We start from the raw sequence: 20,149 nt of genomic DNA, 5'->3' as shown, positions 1-20,149 counted from the left end.
TGCGTTTTAATTGGACCTTTTTGCCATAGAAACTTTAAGAGCGTACTGCTTACCCTCTATAATTTTTATTAGCATTTACTATTGTAAAACACTAATGTACCTTTTTTACATAAATCCTAGATTAAAAAAAATGATAAAACTGCTGGCGAACACTTTAAAGTGTTTCTCCATAAAGGTACATCGGATAAGAGCAAACTGCGTTTAAATAATCCGCCCTTTTTTCTTAAAAAAAACTGAAATGAATCTTGCAGAACTTCTGTTACTTTATCTATCGACTCTGACTAAAGTAGACAATACAAGTATACTCAATACATCCGCAAAGTTTGTAAGAAAAGTACATGGTACAAAAATGCTAGCGAATGTTTCGTAGATCTCCCAGCTTGAGTCTGTCTGCTTGCGGAAAACAGACTTTTTAGCCGCAAAAGGACTTTTAAATGATGTTCCAGAAATGTCCAGGGCAAACATTAATCTAAAAACATTTTTAGCTGTATATGTGACATGTTGGAAGATCCCCAGCCAAAAATCCAAATTGCTTTACAAATTCTATGAAACAATGTTCCAAACCACTGGGGTTATCCGGGACGACTTAAGTTTATGAAAAAAAGTCATTGGTCATTTGCAAATATTTTACTGCTCAAAAAAATTTTTTTTGACTATCAAACTCCGGATGGACCCTACGATAACGTTCAATTTGTTTCTCTACACTTAAAATGGCAAATCAACATGTAAAATTTGATTGGCGGAGAAGTATTGAGTTTATATTGATAGGCACAAGCATCAAGATAAACTTGCTCTTAAATTCTTTTTATTGGCCTAATCCATTGTCCTTGCGGAGCACTTTCCATTTAAAGAAGTTTGATATAATCGAACCGATTCCTCTCCGAGGCTGAGACATAGAAGGCAACTAACCCATTTTCACTCCAATCATATAAATAATGGCATATTTTCTTCAATTCTATTTTTTTTTTTTTCAACTTATCTATTATTAAAACCAAAAATGTTGCGCTCTCTTCTTAAGCAATCTTCAGCCCTTCGTAATATCACCAAGCAAAGTGCCAGTTTGGCCACTTGCACTCGTCAAATCCGTGGTGCGCAAGCTTCCTTAATTGAAGCTAGTGAAGAATCTTTCCAAGCTACCAGTAAGTATACCACATAACACACACTGATGTCAATAAATACTCAATCGTTACCTTAGATAAGTTATATACTGTTCGTCCTGTTGCTTTTTGGATGGATAAGATTCTTGAAAAAGAAAACAAGAGACCTCTAAATGTCTCATCTACCCAATATCAACACGCTTCTGTAAACAAGACCATGTCTGACAGTTATATGGAAGAATACCTGCCGTTTAAATCATCCCCTACCTTGTTGGATGAATACATTACCACAGGTGGAAAAGTCAGAATTGGAAAGATTCTTGAAGATTTGGATGCATTGGCTGGCGCAATCTCTTACAAGCACATGGATACCTTTGTTGACAGCCCTCCTCTTACCGTTGTCACAGCTAGCGTTGATCGTATGGAATTACTCATGCCTAACACTGTTGAAGATTTCAAATTATCTGGCCATGTTGCCTATGTCGGTAAAAGCAGTATGGAAGGTAAAATAGTACAAAATTTAATTAACTTTGTGCATTACTAATAATTAATACCCTACAGTTTTTGTCAAATTGGAGACTATCCCCCAATATGATCCCGCTACTGTCGAATCCTCCGAATTTCCCCCCAACGATTTCATTGCTAAGCCTACTCCTAACACAGTTTTGTTTGCTCGTATTACAATGGTAGCGGTAGATTCCGCCACAGGAAAATCTGTACGTGTCAACCCCCTTATTACTCGGAACGACGAAGAAAAGAAGATTTCTGAATATGCTCAAGATTGTAAATCACGTAAGCGACTTGCAGGTGAGTCTGCTCTCAATAAAGCTCCCCCTACTGCCGATGAGCGTTTGACTCTTCATGACATCTATATGAAATATTCTGACAAGGAAGTCGCTCCTGAAAATGCTGTTTGGATGGAAGATATGACAATGCAAAGTGTTTTCTTAATGCAACCTCAGGATCGTAATATTCACAACAAGGTATTTGGTGGTTACTTAATGAGACGTGCTTACGAGCTTGCTCATGCTACTGGTTCTGTCTTTGCAAAGTCTCAAGTCAGTCTTTTATCATTGGATGAAATTGTATTCAAAAAGCCTGTTCCTGTTGGCTCCTTGTTAAACTTGCATTCTCAAATTATTTATTCTCAAGGTGAACCCAGCAAGACGTTCCAGGTCAGTGTCACTGCTGAAGTCACTGATGTTGAAACCGGTACCACTGATCTTACCAACACATTCCATTTCTCCCTTGCTTCCAAGGAGAAGCCTCTTCGTCAAATCTTGCCAAGAACATATTCCGAGAGTATGAAATATATTGAAGGTAATATAGAATGACAAATACTAAAAATGTTACACATGATTTTTTTATTAACCTTTTTCTTCAATAGGCAAGAGAAGACGCGAACACGGCGATGAAGCAAAGACTCAGTTGTTAAGTCTGATGTGTAATAACAGCAACTAAATTCTGACAAGATAAATACCCTCATAGACAGCCTTTTTTATTTTAATTCTCCTGACATTTCATTATCTATATTATTTTCATTACAATATTTCATTTTTATTTAAACACCATCACATCCATTTAAATAAATATTTTTTCATAACCACAAATAATATTTAATTCAAAAAAATTCTGCATATTGAAGTGCGGGCAAAAACGGGAAAAACTGGTATTCACTGGATTTAAAGTTTATCACCAGTGATCAAAAAAATAAATAAAAAAACCAACTCAGTACTCTACACATTTGAAGGCTGAAAAAAATTTGTTAGCCGAGTAGAGTTTTTTATGTGCGTGTAAAATGTGTATATCTAAAAGTAACCAATGGTTTAATATCAGTCCTATGGTACAAACTTTCCCAATCCAGGAGAACCCTGACAGTTGGGCATGACACAATTATATCATTAAGGTTAATATTATTTCATTTGCAAAAATCGATAACGGAAAGAATATTCGATCGTGTGCCAATTTCGTGATAGTGTCTAACATAAGAGTCGGGGATACTCTTATCGGATTATACCATTTAAAGTAAACTAAAAGAGAAAAAAAAAAGCAGTTTAAGAACAGATAACAAGCATATTGACAACTGCCTATCAACGTCCAACGTTTTCCCTCAGAAAGTAAAAAAAAATGCTGACTGTGAGATTCGAACTCACGCCTCTTGCGAGACCGCAACTTGAGTGCGGCGCCTTAGACCAACTCGGCCAAATCAGCTGTACGAAACAATAATTTTAAAATAATATATATTCTACAAGCAAATAAACGCAATCACGTGATATTCACGTGTTAACACGTGACCTGTAGCGTTTCGGGGAAAAAATGTTACAGTGGCTGCCTTAGGATTACTTCTCCGAACTTTATGTAATTTACACAATGGGCTTTCTCTTGCAGCGAAACACAAAATATAATTAGTTGCTGTTATCCTATTTAGCTATCTCAGCGAGTGAATTTGCCATGAATACAAATGTAATTTTTTAGCACTATTTGGAATTAACTTTCCTCAGACATTGAAAACCAATGGATTGATTGGTTTAATTTATAAAAAAAAAGAATAGAAAATTCCAGTTACCCAGTGCTAGAATTTACGATAAAAAATGAGTCACAACATCTGCTAAATTCATTCACCAATTAAAAAACCGAAATCCCCTTCAAAACTTTGTTTATAGAAAAAAGAAATCTTGATAGCTTTCGTTTATTTTTCTTTTAGATATCCAACTTTCTTTGCAATATGCTCTACAGATCAACTCGTGGTCAAGCCAAAAACTACACTTTTGAGGAAGCCGTTATGACCGGTTTAGGACCTGATGGAGGTCTTTTTATTCCTCAGGAAATTCCTAGTTTGCCTACTAACTGGCGCCAAGCTTGGTCTCAGTATTCTTTCCAACAGTTAGCCGTCGAGATCTTATCCTTGTACATCGACGATTCACAAATTCCTCGTGCTGATCTCACCAAGCTTGTTGAAAGTTCTTACTCCACTTTCCGTGCTGAGGACGTTACCCCTCTCTTTAAGGTGCGTGATGGACTCTATATCTTGGAATTATTCCATGGTCCCACTTTTGCCTTCAAGGATGTTGCTCTTCAATTTGTTGGTAACCTCTTTGAATACTTTTTGGAACGTAAAAATAGCAAAGAGCCAGCTGGTGGACAAACTCATCGTTTAACTGTCGTCGGTGCTACTTCCGGTGATACCGGCAGGTAAGATGCAACATTTATTTAATTTTAGAAATTGTGCAATATGCTAATATCCTCTTACAATTCAGTGCTGCTATCTACGGTCTTCGCGGTAAGAAAAATGTGTCTGTTTTTATTCTCCACCCCAACGGCCGTGTCAGTCCTATTCAAGAAGCCCAAATGACCACTGTTTTGGATAAGAACGTGCACAACTTATCTGTTGAAGGCACTTTTGATGACTGTCAAGATATTGTCAAGAACTTGTTCGGAAACAAGGAGTTTAACACTCGTCATCATTTGGGTGCTGTCAATTCCATCAATTGGGCTCGTATCTTGGCACAAACTGTTTATTATTTCCAAGCTTACTTCTCTCTTTTACGCTCTTTAAATATCGATCCCGCTTCCGCCGAAGCTGATAAAATCAATTTCGATTTTTCTGTTCCTACTGGTAACTTTGGTGATGTCTTGGCCGGTTATTATGCTTACCGCATGGGTCTCCCCACTAACAAGTTGTTGATTGCCACTAACGAAAACGACATCCTTTACCGTTTCTTTGCTTCTCAAGCCTATGAAAAGCAAACAGGTGAAGATGGTGGCGTGAAGGCAACCTTGTCTCCTGCTATGGACATTTTAGTCTCCTCCAATTTTGAACGCTTGTTGTGGTATCTTGCCCGTGAAACCGGCCCATCAGAAGGTAACGCGGAAGAGTTATGTGACAAAGCAGGTCAAACTGTTAATGGTTGGATGAAAGAGCTCAAGGAGGAAGGCGTTTTCCGTGTAGCTGATAAAGCTGTTTTAAAGGCTCGTGAAATTTTCGATGCTGCCCGTGTTACAGATGTAGAGACCTCTGCTGCTATTCGTGCCTTCTACGAACCTAAGAATACAGCTCAAACACCTTATGTCCTTGATCCCCATACTGCTGTCGGTGTTGCCGCTGCCGAAGAATATATCCAACGCGAAAACCTCAAGACTTATCCTTCTGGACCTGATGTTCTTATCTGTTTAGCTACTGCTCATCCTGCCAAATTTTCTGAAGCTGTTGAAAACTCACTTAACAGTGTTGCTGGGTTCAACTTTGAAAAAGACGTCTTACCTACTGAATTCCATGGTTTATTAAATAAGGAACGCAGAGTTACTCATGTTGAGCGCGCCGATCCTCAATTAATCATCCAAGTTATTGAAAAGGAATTACGCGAAGAAGGTATCTCCTTCTAAATTTCTGTAAAATTATTCCATCCTTCACCTCACAAACTACATTTTTCAAAACCACAATTTTCATTCATATCATAGATTGTTTTTCCTTAATAAATTATTGCAACACTATGTATTGTTTTCGTTTTTTTTTAGTGGATAAAAATGGTATATATGATAGTTTTTTTTTACCCAAATCCTGTTGCATGAAAACGACGGGTCTATAAATAAAAGCTGGCACCTGTCAAAATTAACACAGCATACCACATAAATAGTTTCAGTGGTATGGGCCACATTAGTAACTTTATCAGCTTGTTAGATTGAAAATCTATATAGTTTGTGCTTGTTACATTTTCAGTGTGCATATAATGCTTTGTAAGAGAAAAATAGTCTAAGTCAGATGATTATTTCTGGATACTTGATTCAATCCATGTTAATATTTTGCAATCCTTCCTATCTAAGACAATTTCTTCATGTTTTTCGTAATAATCGAGCTTCAGGACATCTATCGACCTCCTCTCGCTTCGTATTGTGTAATTGATAAAGAAAATAAGGCAAAGCTAACGCGTCTAAGTAAAAAAAAGAGATGTATGCATTACGTCTCTAGACTTTACCCCTCTTCTCATTAAATAATAGGGTCTAGTTCATGTCGCTGTATACGTGAGTCCAACCGCACGTGGGGATGCAAGGAGTATTTCTACACTTTGTTTACTCTGCAATCTATATTCAAAAATAACTTATGTGTCAAATAACTTGTGAGTATAATTAACATTCTATATTTTAGCTTTGTTTTTGGTCGCATTGTCTGGCTTATACTGTCATAATCATGCGATCTACAGGTCAAGCCCATAATATGCTATTTCTAGTTGGGTCCTTTATGGCGATAGCTAGTACTTTTTCCTAACTCCTTCAGTAATTCCTATTATGCGCTAGATTCTTTATGTCTATTCACTGAGAAAAAAAGAAAAGAAAAAGAAGCGATAGCTAACATCTACTCAACAACAATGCACGTGAATAAATTTATATATGTTCATTTTTTCCCCTTAATCAATCCCACTCAAGTGACAACCAAAGATAAATTCCCAATTAGTTAAGTAGGAGACTGTATTTTTATTATTTATTTTTTATATTTTAATATTTTTCTTCTTTTCTAACAGATATTAAACACGCCATTTACTTGAAATTAGGTATGAGATTACATTTAAGACCTGGCTTCCTTTCCCATTAACTTTCTTGTTTTTGTTTTTGCTTTTAATAAGCTAGTACAGCAACCATTATAAATGAATTCCCAGTCCAACGAGTACTTCGAGGCCGGGATGGCGAACCTATCTTTGGGAAATGGAACACCCATGGCAACTCAACACACTCCTAACTTTTCGGGGGAATGGGATCAACAAGATGATGAGCCCCTTTATCAGCATCCTTCAGCCAGACCTTCCAATTTCATCAAACCAGCAGCCGCACAGTCTAATAAAAGCATTATACCTCAGGATATGCATGTCGTACAAGATTTATATGATAATTATTCGCAAAAAGTATATATTGAGGGTTATGTCTATAAAAAGAACGACTTGACTGTAGATGGAAAATCCTTTGGTGATCCCAATTGGTCCAAAGTATATGCTGAACTTTGTGGGCCAGTGTTAACCCTTTGGGATACAGAATTCGAACAAGATGAAAACGTTATGCCCCAGTATGTGAATATCACTGACTCGAATGTCCAGCTTTTAGGTCGTTTAAACGATAGAGAAAACGTGTTGTCACTCAACTCCGCTGGTGCAAATAGATATTTTATCGATGTATCAGATCCGAATACACTAGTGAATTGGGTTTGCGCATTAAGATTATCTTGCTTTGAATGTTCAAGACTACAAGAAATTTACACCAAAATTTTCATCAGCCGTTCCCTCTATTCCGATATTTTATCTAAACAGATGAATAAAATGGAGGGTCTTGTTCAGGTTCGGTTTACTGGAACAACTGAATGGCAAAAGCTTTGGGTTGTCGTATCTGACAGAAAAGAAGAGAAAAAGTTATTTGGCAAAAAATCTGTCAAATCAAAAGGACAAATGACATTCTACGAATCTAAAAAGGCCAAATCACCCATCATGACCATGGTGAATGTTGTCCAAGCCTATACGATATTTCCTGATTCTCCTCAGTTAATCGATCTGGCAACCATGCTTAAAGTAGAAGGGTTTGATGGTGAATCACCTACTAGTGTATCCATCCAAGCTAGCACCCCTAAAGAACTAGTTCAATGGATTATTGGTACATTCGATGCTTTTAAATTATACGGTAGACCTACCAAATTGATCGATGATTCCAACAATATATCCGCACTCAATTTTGGTGAACCAATGAATGGTTACGGTCTACCTCGCTTGTTTTTAGAAATACCTGAAGTGATTCATTTAAATTTTAAAGATGAGACCCTATTGGATAACAAGGCTCAATTTGCCGGTATATTACTTTCAAAGTTACAATCTATCCAGCAACAACACATGAGTTATCGTCAGTCTCAACAACCTATGGGTCTTATTAATCAAATTCCTTCTGGCCAACCTATTTACAACAATCAATCTCCCGTTCGCCCAAATTCACAAAGAATATCTACTATACCTGGATATCCTAATCAACAACAAGGTAGATCTCCCATAAATAGTATACATAGCCAACAACAATCCCAACGTATGAATCCTGCCTCTGGCCGGGTTATATACGCCAGTGATGAAGATAGTGAAGAGGACGAGGACGAGGATGATGATGATGAAAGCGATCATGATTCCGTATACAAACCACAAAAGCACCCAACGAGAGAAAGCTTATCATTGCCCACCATGTCAACAGAAGATGACGGATTTGCTAGCAGTATATTAGGCAATATTGAGAAAAAGAGTGTTTCATCATCTACAAAGCAAGCAACTGAATCCATTCATTCTTCAAATACAAGTTTGCCTGCCCCAATTACTTCCCCGGTTTCTGTGCCAAAAGAAAAACCTTCCGTGAGTGAAGACGAATTTGGATTATCCGGCAGTGAAGATGAGGCGCCTCGTGTACCAACCACACCAGTGGCCAGAAGACCCAAACCTAAAATGGCAGCAACCCAAGTTAGTATAAGTGGATCTGATGACGATGATGATGAAGAAGAAGAAGACGATGATGATGATGAAGAAAATAGCTTTTCAGGGAGTGATGACGATATACCAATTCATCAACAAGGAGGCAGACATCCTTCTCAGGGTCAACAACAGCAACAACAATATAATGGTTACCCATATGACGATTACGGAAATCCCCAAATGCACCCTCAATGGGAGCCGGGCATGGCACCTGATATGTATCATGAAGCTTATTTTGACGAGGACGGCTATCCTATCATTGATGAAGATGGACCCATCATTCCTTCATTAGGTGATAGATTTGCTACACAAAATTCCTTGTTGGATAGTTATAGGCCAGATCGCCCTTCTGCTCATGACCAGGAGGGTTATGCTAGGGCAACAGGGCAGCCTCTTATACAGGTACCCAACAAACCACCAGAGCCTCGTGCTGGTTTGGTAGGCATGATTTCTCAAATTGAGAATGAAAAGAAACATAAGGAAACAAATAAGAATCGCTTTGCCTCAGATTTAGACAAAATGGATCGTGACAGGGATAGGTTTATGATGGACCAGAGATCATCCATGATGGTAAGTTACTATATACATAAAGTGATTTAATTTATTGAAAGAAAATCATTTTGTAATTAGCCAATGATGAACCAGTCTATGATGGGCCAGCCTATGATGGATCCCCGTATGATGATGAATATGCAAATGATGGGTGGCCAAATGCCAATGATGATGGATCCACGTATATCAATGATGTATCCAGGTATGATGCAACAGAATCCCGCCATGATGCAACAGAACCCTGCCATGATGCAGCAAAATCCTTCCATGATGAATATGCAAATGATGCCACCTATGATGGACCCTCGCATGTCCATGATGATGATGCAACAACAATACGGCCAATATCCGATGTGGAATCAACAACAAGCCATGTATGGTAATCCTCGTTTTAATGGTCATATTGATGAAGATGATGACGAAGACGATGATGTCCCTCTTGGTGCAAAAGAATCTCCCATACCCCGTCATACTTAATAGCTCTTTTTTCTTCTTAATATAGTATTTCTACTTGAGATTGAGACGATGTTAGTTTTTTTTTAATCAATCAAAATTAATTTTTAGACAATCTATTTACCTTTTTTAGACAAAAAGAAAATAAAATATAGACAGAAAAGAATTAGTGTTGAAGCTTATAAGATGGCTATTCAGACAATTTTGTTCTGGGGTGCACCTCTGTTTCTATACCTTTACCAATAGATTGCGACATATGTTTTCATACACACCTCTCCTTTACGCCTCCACCAGTCTAATAAAGTGTGTCTTAACAGGACGTTTAGAATCTTATTTGACGTACAGTATTTTTTGATTAAGTGTTAATGTCATACTTACTGATATGTACAAATAGTCTTAGCTTATTAAGACTTCAAGTGTGAAGAAATAGAAAGCACATGCAAGCTTATGTCTTTCAGTCAGGGAAAAAAATTTGCATTATTAGGAAAGTCAAACTAAGAAAAGTGTGTCTCATTGACAATAGAAATGCTACACCAAATATTTTAATTTTGTTAGAACTAACTTTCTTACAATCTACGAAATGAACTTACCTGATCCTCAATATAAATCCTTACGTTGGGAGTAAAGTGACCGTACGATTTGACTGTGTTCGTCTCTTTTTTTCGATATATAGACACGCCTTTGCAAAATAAGAAACTGTGGCTTGCATATAATTCCTTCCTTTTTTCCTCTCATATGTATAAAGTAAGAATCAACAAAAAGAAGAAGGATAGGGCGGGAGGGTGAAGGAAAAAAGACAGTAATATGCTCTAAAATTTAATGTATGATATTTTACCATCGTCTTAAAGCACTAAAAATCACGGCACTTCAAATAATATTATGATGTACTCCTGTCGAAATAAAAAAAAAAGCATACATGCAGTCTTCTTTAATACTTCAAATAGTTTCAATATACGCGTCAGCTGAAAACTATATTAGCTGGTTATTTGTTTTTTCTCTTACTGTAGCTCTTTTCTTTTTTTAAAGCACCTAATTTTGTGATAAATGTAGGTTGATACATGGTATCAGCAATGAAAGATCGATCTAATATTTTAAAAGAGCTCATCCGCTCTGATTGAGCCTAGTAAAAAAGTTTTCCGTAGAAATTAATGAAACCAAATTAATTTTTTGACTCCATATTTTGCCCTTTCTAATAGCCAGCGTCAGATCAATTCATCTTTCAGAGAAAATCTCTTCTGACAATAAATTACCCAAAAAAGTGTTAAAAAAGTCTAATTTATGTATACTCGTTTCATCACCTAATCAAAAAATAAAATAAGAAGCATTTATTGTACCTGTACTACTTTTAAAAAATTGAAAGGCAACAAATCGTCTCACTCAAAAATGAAAGCGTGGCTTCAATGCAGCCACGACTGCTTTTCATCCCTCATTTGGGATGAACCCGTCACATTATTCTTGCAAAAAAAAAACTGGAAGAGCAAAATTGAGCATACTACCACTTTTTGTTAAGAAAGGTGCTGTAAATAATGAAAGATAATACTATTCCTCTTGAACTGAATACAGGCCAAGGTTCCAATCGGTTCAAAGTAATTACTTGAAAATATGGAAACCAAAAATATATCATATTAACTAATTTCTATTTCAGTATCAAACCTTCAAAACCAGAGTAGAACGTATTAAGGTTGACGTTGTACGCAGATCTAGAGTTGTCGATGACGAACCCGATGAGCATGGATCCTTCTTTTATGAAGCATTGGAACAATGGAAAGATTTGAACATGACCAGACACTTTAGAGACTTTGGCAAAGAGATAACTCCTCTTGTCAAATCTTTACCTTCTATTATTTATCATAAAGACGAAATCATCAACATTCTCGAGAAACATTTGAAAGTCAAGGACAGCATGGCCTTGGATGGTCTCTTGGAGTATGTATTGTTGACAGAATTATTTTTTGTGAAATACTAACCACTATTATTTAAGTTTGGTAACGAAACTCGCCAAGGATTTAGAAGGTGAATTCTACCCTTATTACACTCGCATGTTATCATGTGCTCTTCCTTTAGTATATCACCAGGATATCAAATTATTAGAGGTAGATTTCACACAATGTTCCGAAAATAAGACATGCTGATTTTTTGTTTAGAGTGTCTTCAATTGCATTGCTTATCTTTTCAAATTCCTTTCAAGACAAATTCTTCCCGACTTAAACGAAACTTTTATGTATGCTGACTGTATTGACAGACCCATGACTGGAAGATTAACCCCAATTTTATTATTAGTTTATTAGCTCCCTTATTGGGTGAAGACAACCAAGCAAAACCCTATGTTCGTCATTTCACCGCTGAAGCATTTGCCTTTTTATTACGTAAGGCACGTGGATTAGATTTGTCAAAAATCATAAAGTGTATTCTTGAGACTTTAAGAAAGGACCCATCCGAGCAATTTGAAGAAGGTTTAGCAATGCTTTTTTTCGAGTCGATCAAGGTAAGCTAAACCGTGTATATATTATATGTGTGTCTTGTAGTCAACGTTATCTTTTCTTTTAGCAAATCGATCATCGTCTCCATTCTAGAGGTGAAGCAATTTATAAGGAACTTTTGATCCAATCTTACCAAGAGAATGTATCAGTTGAAGAATTATCCACAAATTCTATCCACAACCTTTTAACAAAAACTACGCTCTTGACGCTTCATCATACTTACAGACAACATTATACACCTATTGTCGATATTGTATTAAATGAATTAGATAAGCAGCTCAAGGAGTCAGAGCTGAATGAAAAGGTTCTCGCTATTCAAATGTCTGTTTTGACCATGTTTGTGACAGTGCGTAAGGGTAGTCGTGTAGAAGATTTTAAAACAGTTGTTTCTCGTCTCCAAGCAGTTACTAAGGCCGTATTCAACGGTAAATCATATTCCAAGTTCCTATACTCTCAAGTACTTCGTACTATCATCGGTACTTTGTTCCATGGATCTCTTGAGGTTGTCATCAGTGGTGGTCGTGTCATTCTGGAAACTCTTAACCATTTTGACGATATTGAACTTATTTATGGATTCTATCTTTCTTTGGCTAAATTAGGCTGGCCCAATTATACACAAATCTGTTTGCCTTATATCATCAAGTAAGTAGTAGCATAAGTTTCTATCTTTTAGTGGTACTAATACATACATAATCAGGTATACATCAAGCCATTTTGAAGGCCATGCTTTTGAGACTATTTTATTCTTGTCCGAAATTCTGTCTACAAATGCCTTAGTATTAAACGCTGGATCATTATCCTCAACACTTACAGCAGATGGTTTATTACGTTTCCCTGCAGCTGACGGTAAAAAAAAGTCGATGGTCGAAGGAATTTTAGACATAATGAACACTGGATTCGATTGGGCAAAGGAAAGGGATATTTTGAATGCCACAGATATGAAGGTAAAAATGAGTATGGCTGTTGAGATAGAGGAAACTGACGCACGTATTTTTTTAAAATAGTCTGATATATCCAATATGTCTGCCATCAGTATTTTGGCCTCTGCTCTTCGCATTTTGCCTAAAATCCAAGTTTCTGTCGATAAGGTTTTCAATGTATTGATGTCCTTATTTGAATCCCTTTCGGAATTCTTGAAAAATGATGCAGTCAATAATGAACTTGTAGATACACCTTATGTGTTAGGTCACAAGAACTACGTGTTAGAATCGCTTATGGGACTTGTTCTTGAATCCTTAGCTGGTATCGCAGCTCATAATACTGGGGTTTTGGAAAAGATGAAGGAAAGTCATAGTAAGTTGGTCGACCAAGTCTTAGTGGATCATTCCAAGAACGAGGTTGTTCTTTCTGGTATCTACGGATATTTAGACCTTCTGTATTCTGGGTAAGATAAAATTATTATACATAGGAATGTTGAAAAGTATTCATTTTGTTTTCTGTAGTAACGTTGACAACGAAAAGTTCTCATTGAAAAATTTGGAAAAAATTTATCCTATTTTAAAGTCAAACTTCAGTTCATACCACCGTAACTGTCGCTTGAACACCCTCAAAATCATTGCATTATACGACCAACCTTTGATGAAAAAGGATGATGACCACAAGCACGACGAAACATGCGAAATTGCCCGTATTGCTTTAAATATGGAGCAAGTGGATGCCAACTTTAAAGAGTTCCGTGATAAAGTCGTCTTGATCCAAAAACTGAACCTTATCACCAGCTCTAAGCGTACACCTGATTTATTTGCCGATTTTGCTCCCCGTTTGAGTTTGGGTATCTTGACTATCAACTTACGGCCGCTTTGGGAAGAAGCCAAAAAGATCTTGATTACCTTTTCTCAAGTCAACCCTGAAATGTATTGGAGTTTGATCTTTGGTGAAATTTCTAAATTTGATGATGAAAAGAGTTTGCTTTGGGATGGATTTAACAAGTCTGTCTTGACAAAATTAGATACGACCGATGAACCGGAGAGTGGAAATGCCACAAAAACTGGAAAGATTTCTTTTGAATGTCCTACTTTTAACAAATTTATGCATACTGAAGACAGAGCTTGGTCTATCATGAAGGGCGAAAGAGCTCAGAGTCTAGCCTTGTTATTTGCAGAGGTGAGATAAAAGAATGTTTACTACAGGAAATGAGCTAATTTTAATTTTGGGGCTAGTTGAGCAAACAAGAGCGCGGACACATGGATTTCTGGAATTATTACAACATGATGCTTTTAATTTTAAAGGACACTCCTGTTATTACAGAAGCTAAGGGAAGAAATCTGGTCACCGTCTTTTTCAACTTTTTGGAAAACGAATTCACATCAGCACCCGAGGAGGATGACGATGAAGAGGAAACCGAAAACCATCAAACACAGAACAATCAATTCACTGTCTTACAAAAATCCAGTAAGATTACCAAAACCAAAATGGCTAACTGGCTTAGTCTTTTTGCTGTATTCAAGAACACCAAGAGTGTTTACAGAACTCAAGAATTAAATGCCGCATTTATGCGCATCATTGCTATGGGTGACATTAAACTTCAAACCGCAGCTCTTGAATGTATCTTCACATGGAAAGACCCCAATATTAAGCCCTACGCCGATAATCTTCGTAACTTGGTCGACGATATTAAGTTCCGCGATGAACTTGCCACTTTCATTCAAAACGAAGAACAAATTCAGATTGATCCTGCCCATCGTGACGGTTTGATGCCTGTTGTTATGCGTGTCCTTTATGGTCGTCTTATTCAAAGAAGTAAAGCCTCCAGCAAAAGTAGTAAAAATGCTCGTAGAAAGATTATTCTAGGTGGTATTTCTTGTTGTAAAACCAATGAAATTAGATACTTTATCGACCTGGCTTTAGAGCCATACAAGGCTATTTTGGAACTTCCCGGTATGGAGACCAATGAAGACGGTGAAGTGACTAAATTCGAATTCTCCCCTGAAGGTAGACATATTATTGAAACCATTGCATGGAGAAAACAAACTGGTCTTTTGAATTTGTTGGAAGATACCATCAAGCAATTTGCCACTCATATCTTACCTTTCTTACCTGACCTTCTCAAGGTTGTCCTGTATATAATCAATTTTGTTCACAGTCATAAGTCCAACGACGATATGGATGTCGATGGTCAAGAAGTTTACGCCCAAAGTACCAAGTCTAAAGATGTCAAGGCATTGGCTTTAAAGCGTATTGTCGATATGTTTAAAATCAACGGTAATTTCAATTTCACGCCATTTGTACCTGCCATGTTCTCTGCATTTATTTCACCTCGTCTTGCTACCATGCCTTCCGACAGTTCTCAAGATTTATCTGCTATAGTCAATCTCTTTTTGGTCTGGTCCAAAGACATTGAATATGCCCACTACCTTGTCGATTATGATGACCGAGTTATTCCTCAACTTGTTTCCACATTATCTGTTAAGAATTTGAATGAACATGTTCTCCATGTATTATTGGAGATTCTTGAATCAATCTTACAGCTATGTGACGAAGAAATGGAAGTCGATGGTATCCCCTCACTCAAGGAAAAACTTATTGTTCCTCATGTTGATCTTATTCTCAGCGATCTTAAATACCGTCTTACCGAATCCAAAGATGATGCCAAGTTTGGTACAGGGCGATACTCTGTTCGTGAGATTTCAATTGCTGCTCGTATTGCTCCTTACACAAAGAACGGTGAACAAGCCGCTACAATTATTGAACTCTTATTACCTAGTTTGAAAAAGCCTTCTCGTACCATCCCCGAAAAATCCAAGCAAGATATCTTTACCATCTGGGCTAGATTTATTCGCATTGTTCCTGGTTTTGAAACTGGCTCTACACTTTATCATCATTACTATGTGATGGCTTCTTCCATGTTTGCTACCGCTTACTCTCGTGAAAGTCGTCTTGGTTTATTGGATGTGTTCCGGGCTTTTGCTGACGTCAACCCCGAACTTGTCAAGGTCAGCGAGTTATTAACCATGTTAAACGCATATTCTCAAAAGCGTATCGACCAACCTGATTACGATACTATGCTTGATGCTCTGAGTAGCATTTCCGAGACTTATTGTGAAACATTTACCGTCCATCAATGGCTTCCCATTTTACATCAGTTGACTCATTGTATGCATGATCCCGAGGAAATGGCTATTCGTGGCACAGCTACTCACTGTATGACACGATATTTGAAGGTTGCCAGTCAACAATCCGATGAAAATGAAAAGCGTAAGATGATTGGCTATGTCAACCATGTTATTTTCCCTGCTATCAAGCGTGGTCTTCGTTCTCGTGTTGAACTTGTCCGTATGGAATTTATTGGATTATTGTGTGCTTGTATCAAAACTTTCCCCGAATTGCCTGTTTTTGAAGATATGGTTCCTTTACTTGGTGAAGGTGACGAGGAAGTCAATTTCTTCAACAATATATATCATATGCAAATTCATCGTCGTACTCGTGCTTTGCAACGTCTTGCTGAATACGCCACTGAAGCAAAGCTTAAAGTCGCTACAATCAACAATATTTTTGTCCCAATCATCTCTGCATTCTTTAGCGAAAGTGATCGTACTGTTGACCACAATTTACTTCACCAATGTACCTTGACATTATCAGCATTAACTAAGATCCTTCCATGGAATCACTACTATCGTATTTTGCAAAACTACTTGGGCTATATCAAGGAAGACAATGAAAAAGAAAAAGTCTTTGTTCGTGTTGTAATCGGTATTTTGGATGCTTTCCATTTCGATCTTCAAGATATTGAATTATCTGACGAAGACGTAAAGAAAATTATGGGTCGCCAAAAGGTCCGTATCCAATATTTGACTCAAGATGAAATCGTTAAGCAAGCTGCTAAAGACGCCGGTATCGTTGAAGAAGTTAAAGAAAACGAAGAAGGAGAAGAGGAAGATGTTGTTGCCGAGGTTGAAGTCAAGGATAAAAACGAGAAGATCCACGACACACTTGTTTCAAAGGTCTTACCCGAATTAAACAATCTCTTGAATAATAACAAGAGTAGAAAATCCGTTATTGTTCGTGTTCCCCTTGCTCTTGGTATCGCCAAGCTTTTGTGTCATCTTCCCGAAAAGTCCAAACGTATTAATTTGCCTGGTCTTTTAACATCTGTTTGTCACATTATTCGTAGTAGAGCCCAGGATGTCAGAGATATCACCCGCGAAACACTTATCAAGATTAGTGCTTTCTTGGGTCCTACCTATTTCAACTACATTGTAAAGGAACTTCGTGGTGCTCTCAAGAAGGGTTACGAAATGCACGTTTTGGGTTATACTGTTAACTCTCTTATCCTCGACATGATGCCTCGTTTAAAGGTTGGTGATCTCGATTATTGTTTGGGAGACATAGTCGATGTTCTTGTCAGTGATATCTTCGGTGCCACTGGTAAAGAAAAGGATACAGATGAGATGACTGGTAAAATTAAGGAAGCCAAGAGTCGTCGTAGTCCCGCTTCTTTTGAGCTTATTGCCAAAATTACCCACTTCAAGAACGTTGGTTTACTCTTGGTTCCTATTAAGGAGATCATGTCAAGTACCGAAAGTGGCCGTACCCTTAAGAAAGTCGAAGATCTTCTTCGCCGTATAGCTATGGGTCTGGTGCACAATCCCGAATTTGAATCTTTAGAATTGCTCGATTTTGCTTATGGTTTGATCGACGAGAGTTTAGAAGACTTTAAGGCTAAGGAGAAGGTCACGGTTGTTAAAACTCAAAAAGAACTTAATTTCGAAGTCCAAATGAAACGTGTTATGGTTGAACCTGTTGAATATTATCGTATGAACGCCCATCGATTTGTCTACTTTGGTCTTAGTTTATTATCTACTGCTCTTAAGAAGAACAAGTTTGATTTGAACGACGAAGCCTATGTTTCCCGTTTAACGAAGCTTGTTAATTCCGTTGGTAACGTTTTATACGTTAGTCAGTCTGCTAATGTTGTACTCGCTGCTCGTATCATGTGTCACTTTATTGCAATGAAGATCCCCAACATCGAATCCGCCATTAAGGTTTCTATCAATAGATCCTTCGATTTGATCAAGTCATCTGGTGGCTCGCAAACTACTGTAGTCCAAGCTTGTTTAAGATTATTGACTGTTTGTATTCGTGACAATGAAAAATCCACATTGACAGAACCCCAATTGACTTATATCCTCAACTTTGTCCGTCCCGATATGGAAGAAGTTGAACGTCAAGGTACCATCTTTGCTTTAGTTCGTGCTATCATCTCTCGTAAATTCATGGCTCCCGAAATGTACGAATTAATGGATAATATTTCGAATATCATGATCACCAACCAAAGTCGTGAAATTCGGGAACAAGCTCGTTCAGTCTATTTCATGTTCTTGATGGATTATCCTCAAGGTAAAGGTCGTCTCAGAACTCAAATGAGTTTTATTGTCAAGAATTTGGAATATGTGTTCGAAACTGGTCGTGAGTCCATTATGGAGTTATTGCATCATATCATTTCTAAATTTGGTGAAGAGGTACTTGCCGAGTTTGCTGATTCCATCTTCTTTGCCCTTGTCATGCGTCTGATCAATGATGATTCTTCCAAGTGTCGTGAAATGGCCGCTGCTCTTATCAAGTCTCTTTTGAGTCGTAGTACTGAGCGTATGCCTACAATTTATAAATTGTTGAATAACTGGCTCGGTGAACAATCAAAACCTAATTTACAAAGAGCTGCTTGTCAAGTGTATGGTTTGGCTATCGATACTTTCGGAACTCAACTTCGCCCTCAAGCTAGTGGTTTGATCAAGCGCCTGGCTGTTATCTTGGATGCTAGTAGAAAACGTGCCGAAGAATTAGCCTCTGAGGAAGAAGACAAGTTTGACGAAGATGGTATGGACGTGGAAATCCAATGGGAGGTTACTTATTACGCTATCAATACATTTGCCAAAATTACAAAAACGTTTCCCAAAATCGTATATGATGTTGAAACTGAGCCTGTTTGGCGAGGTATGCAATACATGTTATTGTACCCCCATTCTTGGATCCGTTCTTCCTCTACTAGATTATATGGTATCTACTTTTCTGGAATCGAAGCCGAAACTCGCAACATCAAGGATACAACGACCAAATGTACATATTTAGACAAAGAAACGCTGCGTTTATTGGCTTCTGATTTCTTGGAACAATTAAAGAGTTCCCATGTTTCTCAAGAGCAAGCTGACCAAATTGTCAAGAATTTGTTCTTCATCGGTAAATGCTTTTACTACATGTCCGACGAAGAGGATGCTGATGGTGAAGCTGGGGACGATATCAAGATCGATGATGCTCAAGATGAGGTTATTGAGGAGGATAAGCGTAGTGCTGAAGCTCAAAAGGCTATTGCCAAGATCTCTCAAGCTGCCCATAAGAAATCACTTAACTGGCTTTTTAGAAAGGCTTCTTTCGACGCTCGTGGAGCTGCTATCAGAAAGATCAAGAGTGCTATGATTCTTGTAAGTATCCACATATGATTCCAAAGAAAAAAATAACTAACTACTTATAATGCAGCGTTCATCTATTTTTAAATGGTTCGCTGCCATGTGTAACACAATGACTGCTGATGAATTACCGCCTTATTTAATGCCCGTTGTTGCTCCCATTTACCGTACTGTGAATGATGAACAAAACAAGGTTGCTGGTTTTGGTAAGTATCTAACTTTTTTTTTAAAAAAAACAGACAATTAAACAAACCCTTTTTGTAGAGGAACTACAACAACTCGGTAACGAAATCCTCAGCTTACTTCAAGTCAAAGCTGGCCCTACCGTTTATTTCGCTGTTTACCAACGTGTACGTCAACAAGTTCTTAAGAGTAGAGAGGAACGTAAATCTAAGGAAGCTATTTTAGCGGTAACTAATCCTGAACTCGCCGCCAAGCGTAAGATTGATAAACATCAAAGATCCCAGCAAAAAAAGAAACGTTCTCGCAACTTCTAAAATTCCCCTCACTCCTTTTTGTATTTTCCATAAGCAACACTCATATTTAGAATGTCCCCCACCCTTTCACCACACATAAAAAAGTTCAAATGTATAGAATAAACTGAACATCATCATAATAAAATTAACTATTATATATGAAAACTGTTTTAATTGGATATATACAAAACGCCACCCATAATTAAAAGA

The 20,149-nt window shown here is 37.5% G+C and overlaps 4 protein-coding genes and 1 non-coding gene across 5 annotated transcripts; 4 read left to right on the top strand and 1 right to left on the bottom strand.

Moving 5' to 3' along the window:
• The first annotated feature begins 959 nt into the window (after positions 1 to 959).
• EV154DRAFT_499530 (HotDog domain-containing protein) lies at positions 960 to 2,707 on the top strand. Its single transcript, XM_051600487.1, has 4 exons — positions 960 to 1,139; positions 1,196 to 1,600; positions 1,659 to 2,417; positions 2,485 to 2,707. Exons 1-4 carry the CDS (start codon positions 998 to 1,000, stop codon positions 2,556 to 2,558), a joined length of 1,380 nt encoding a protein of 459 aa, XP_051460584.1. The 5' UTR covers positions 960 to 997; the 3' UTR covers positions 2,559 to 2,707.
• Positions 2,708 to 3,225: 518 nt separating this feature from the next.
• Positions 3,226 to 3,308, bottom strand: EV154DRAFT_t30. Its single transcript has one exon. It is a non-coding gene; the product is annotated as a tRNA-Leu (tRNA).
• Positions 3,309 to 3,668: 360 nt separating this feature from the next.
• On the top strand, positions 3,669 to 5,587 carry EV154DRAFT_542538 (threonine synthase). Its single transcript, XM_051604525.1, has 2 exons — positions 3,669 to 4,289; positions 4,355 to 5,587. The coding sequence occupies exons 1-2, from the start codon at positions 3,823 to 3,825 to the stop codon at positions 5,478 to 5,480; spliced, it is 1,593 nt and encodes a 530-aa protein (XP_051460583.1). The 5' UTR covers positions 3,669 to 3,822; the 3' UTR covers positions 5,481 to 5,587.
• A 976-nt stretch (positions 5,588 to 6,563) lies between these two features.
• On the top strand, positions 6,564 to 9,874 carry EV154DRAFT_499528 (uncharacterized protein). The gene is made up of 3 exons (XM_051600486.1): positions 6,564 to 6,643; positions 6,716 to 9,148; positions 9,209 to 9,874. The coding sequence occupies exons 2-3, from the start codon at positions 6,737 to 6,739 to the stop codon at positions 9,605 to 9,607; spliced, it is 2,811 nt and encodes a 936-aa protein (XP_051460582.1). The 5' UTR covers positions 6,564 to 6,643; positions 6,716 to 6,736; the 3' UTR covers positions 9,608 to 9,874.
• Positions 9,875 to 10,915: 1,041 nt separating this feature from the next.
• On the top strand, positions 10,916 to 20,126 carry EV154DRAFT_108377 (armadillo-type protein). Its single transcript, XM_051593889.1, has 12 exons — positions 10,916 to 11,169; positions 11,229 to 11,509; positions 11,565 to 11,676; positions 11,728 to 11,804; positions 11,864 to 12,068; positions 12,131 to 12,705; positions 12,761 to 13,007; positions 13,068 to 13,447; positions 13,506 to 14,166; positions 14,223 to 19,478; positions 19,534 to 19,669; positions 19,728 to 20,126. The coding sequence occupies exons 1-12, from the start codon at positions 11,110 to 11,112 to the stop codon at positions 19,958 to 19,960; spliced, it is 8,223 nt and encodes a 2,740-aa protein (XP_051460581.1). The 5' UTR covers positions 10,916 to 11,109; the 3' UTR covers positions 19,961 to 20,126.
• The last annotated feature ends 23 nt before the right edge of the window (positions 20,127 to 20,149 follow it).

The sequence above is a fragment of the Mucor mucedo genome (assembly GCF_025094135.1).
Source record: "Mucor mucedo strain NRRL 3635 chromosome Unknown EV154scaffold_19, whole genome shotgun sequence".
In the NCBI taxonomy this organism is placed as follows: domain Eukaryota; kingdom Fungi; phylum Mucoromycota; class Mucoromycetes; order Mucorales; family Mucoraceae; genus Mucor; species Mucor mucedo.
This window is presented reverse-complemented; position numbering and strand designations above follow the sequence as displayed.

Coding starts and splice junctions, on each gene's coding strand:
- EV154DRAFT_499530 (XM_051600487.1), top strand. CDS start 998: ATGTTGCGCTCTCTTCTTAAGCAATCTTCAGCCCTTCGTAATATCACC. Junction 1,140..1,195: donor AGAATCTTTCCAAGCTACCA/GTAAGTATACCA, acceptor TCGTTACCTTAG/ATAAGTTATATACTGTTCGT. Junction 1,601..1,658: donor CGGTAAAAGCAGTATGGAAG/GTAAAATAGTAC, acceptor AATACCCTACAG/TTTTTGTCAAATTGGAGACT.
- EV154DRAFT_108377 (XM_051593889.1), top strand. CDS start 11,110: ATGAAAGATAATACTATTCCTCTTGAACTGAATACAGGCCAAGGTTCC. Junction 11,170..11,228: donor AAGGTTCCAATCGGTTCAAA/GTAATTACTTGA, acceptor TTTCTATTTCAG/TATCAAACCTTCAAAACCAG. Junction 11,677..11,727: donor AGGATATCAAATTATTAGAG/GTAGATTTCACA, acceptor TTTTTTGTTTAG/AGTGTCTTCAATTGCATTGC.
- EV154DRAFT_542538 (XM_051604525.1), top strand. CDS start 3,823: ATGCTCTACAGATCAACTCGTGGTCAAGCCAAAAACTACACTTTTGAG. Junction 4,290..4,354: donor ACTTCCGGTGATACCGGCAG/GTAAGATGCAAC, acceptor CTTACAATTCAG/TGCTGCTATCTACGGTCTTC.
- EV154DRAFT_499528 (XM_051600486.1), top strand. CDS start 6,737: ATGAATTCCCAGTCCAACGAGTACTTCGAGGCCGGGATGGCGAACCTA. Junction 9,149..9,208: donor ACCAGAGATCATCCATGATG/GTAAGTTACTAT, acceptor TTTTGTAATTAG/CCAATGATGAACCAGTCTAT.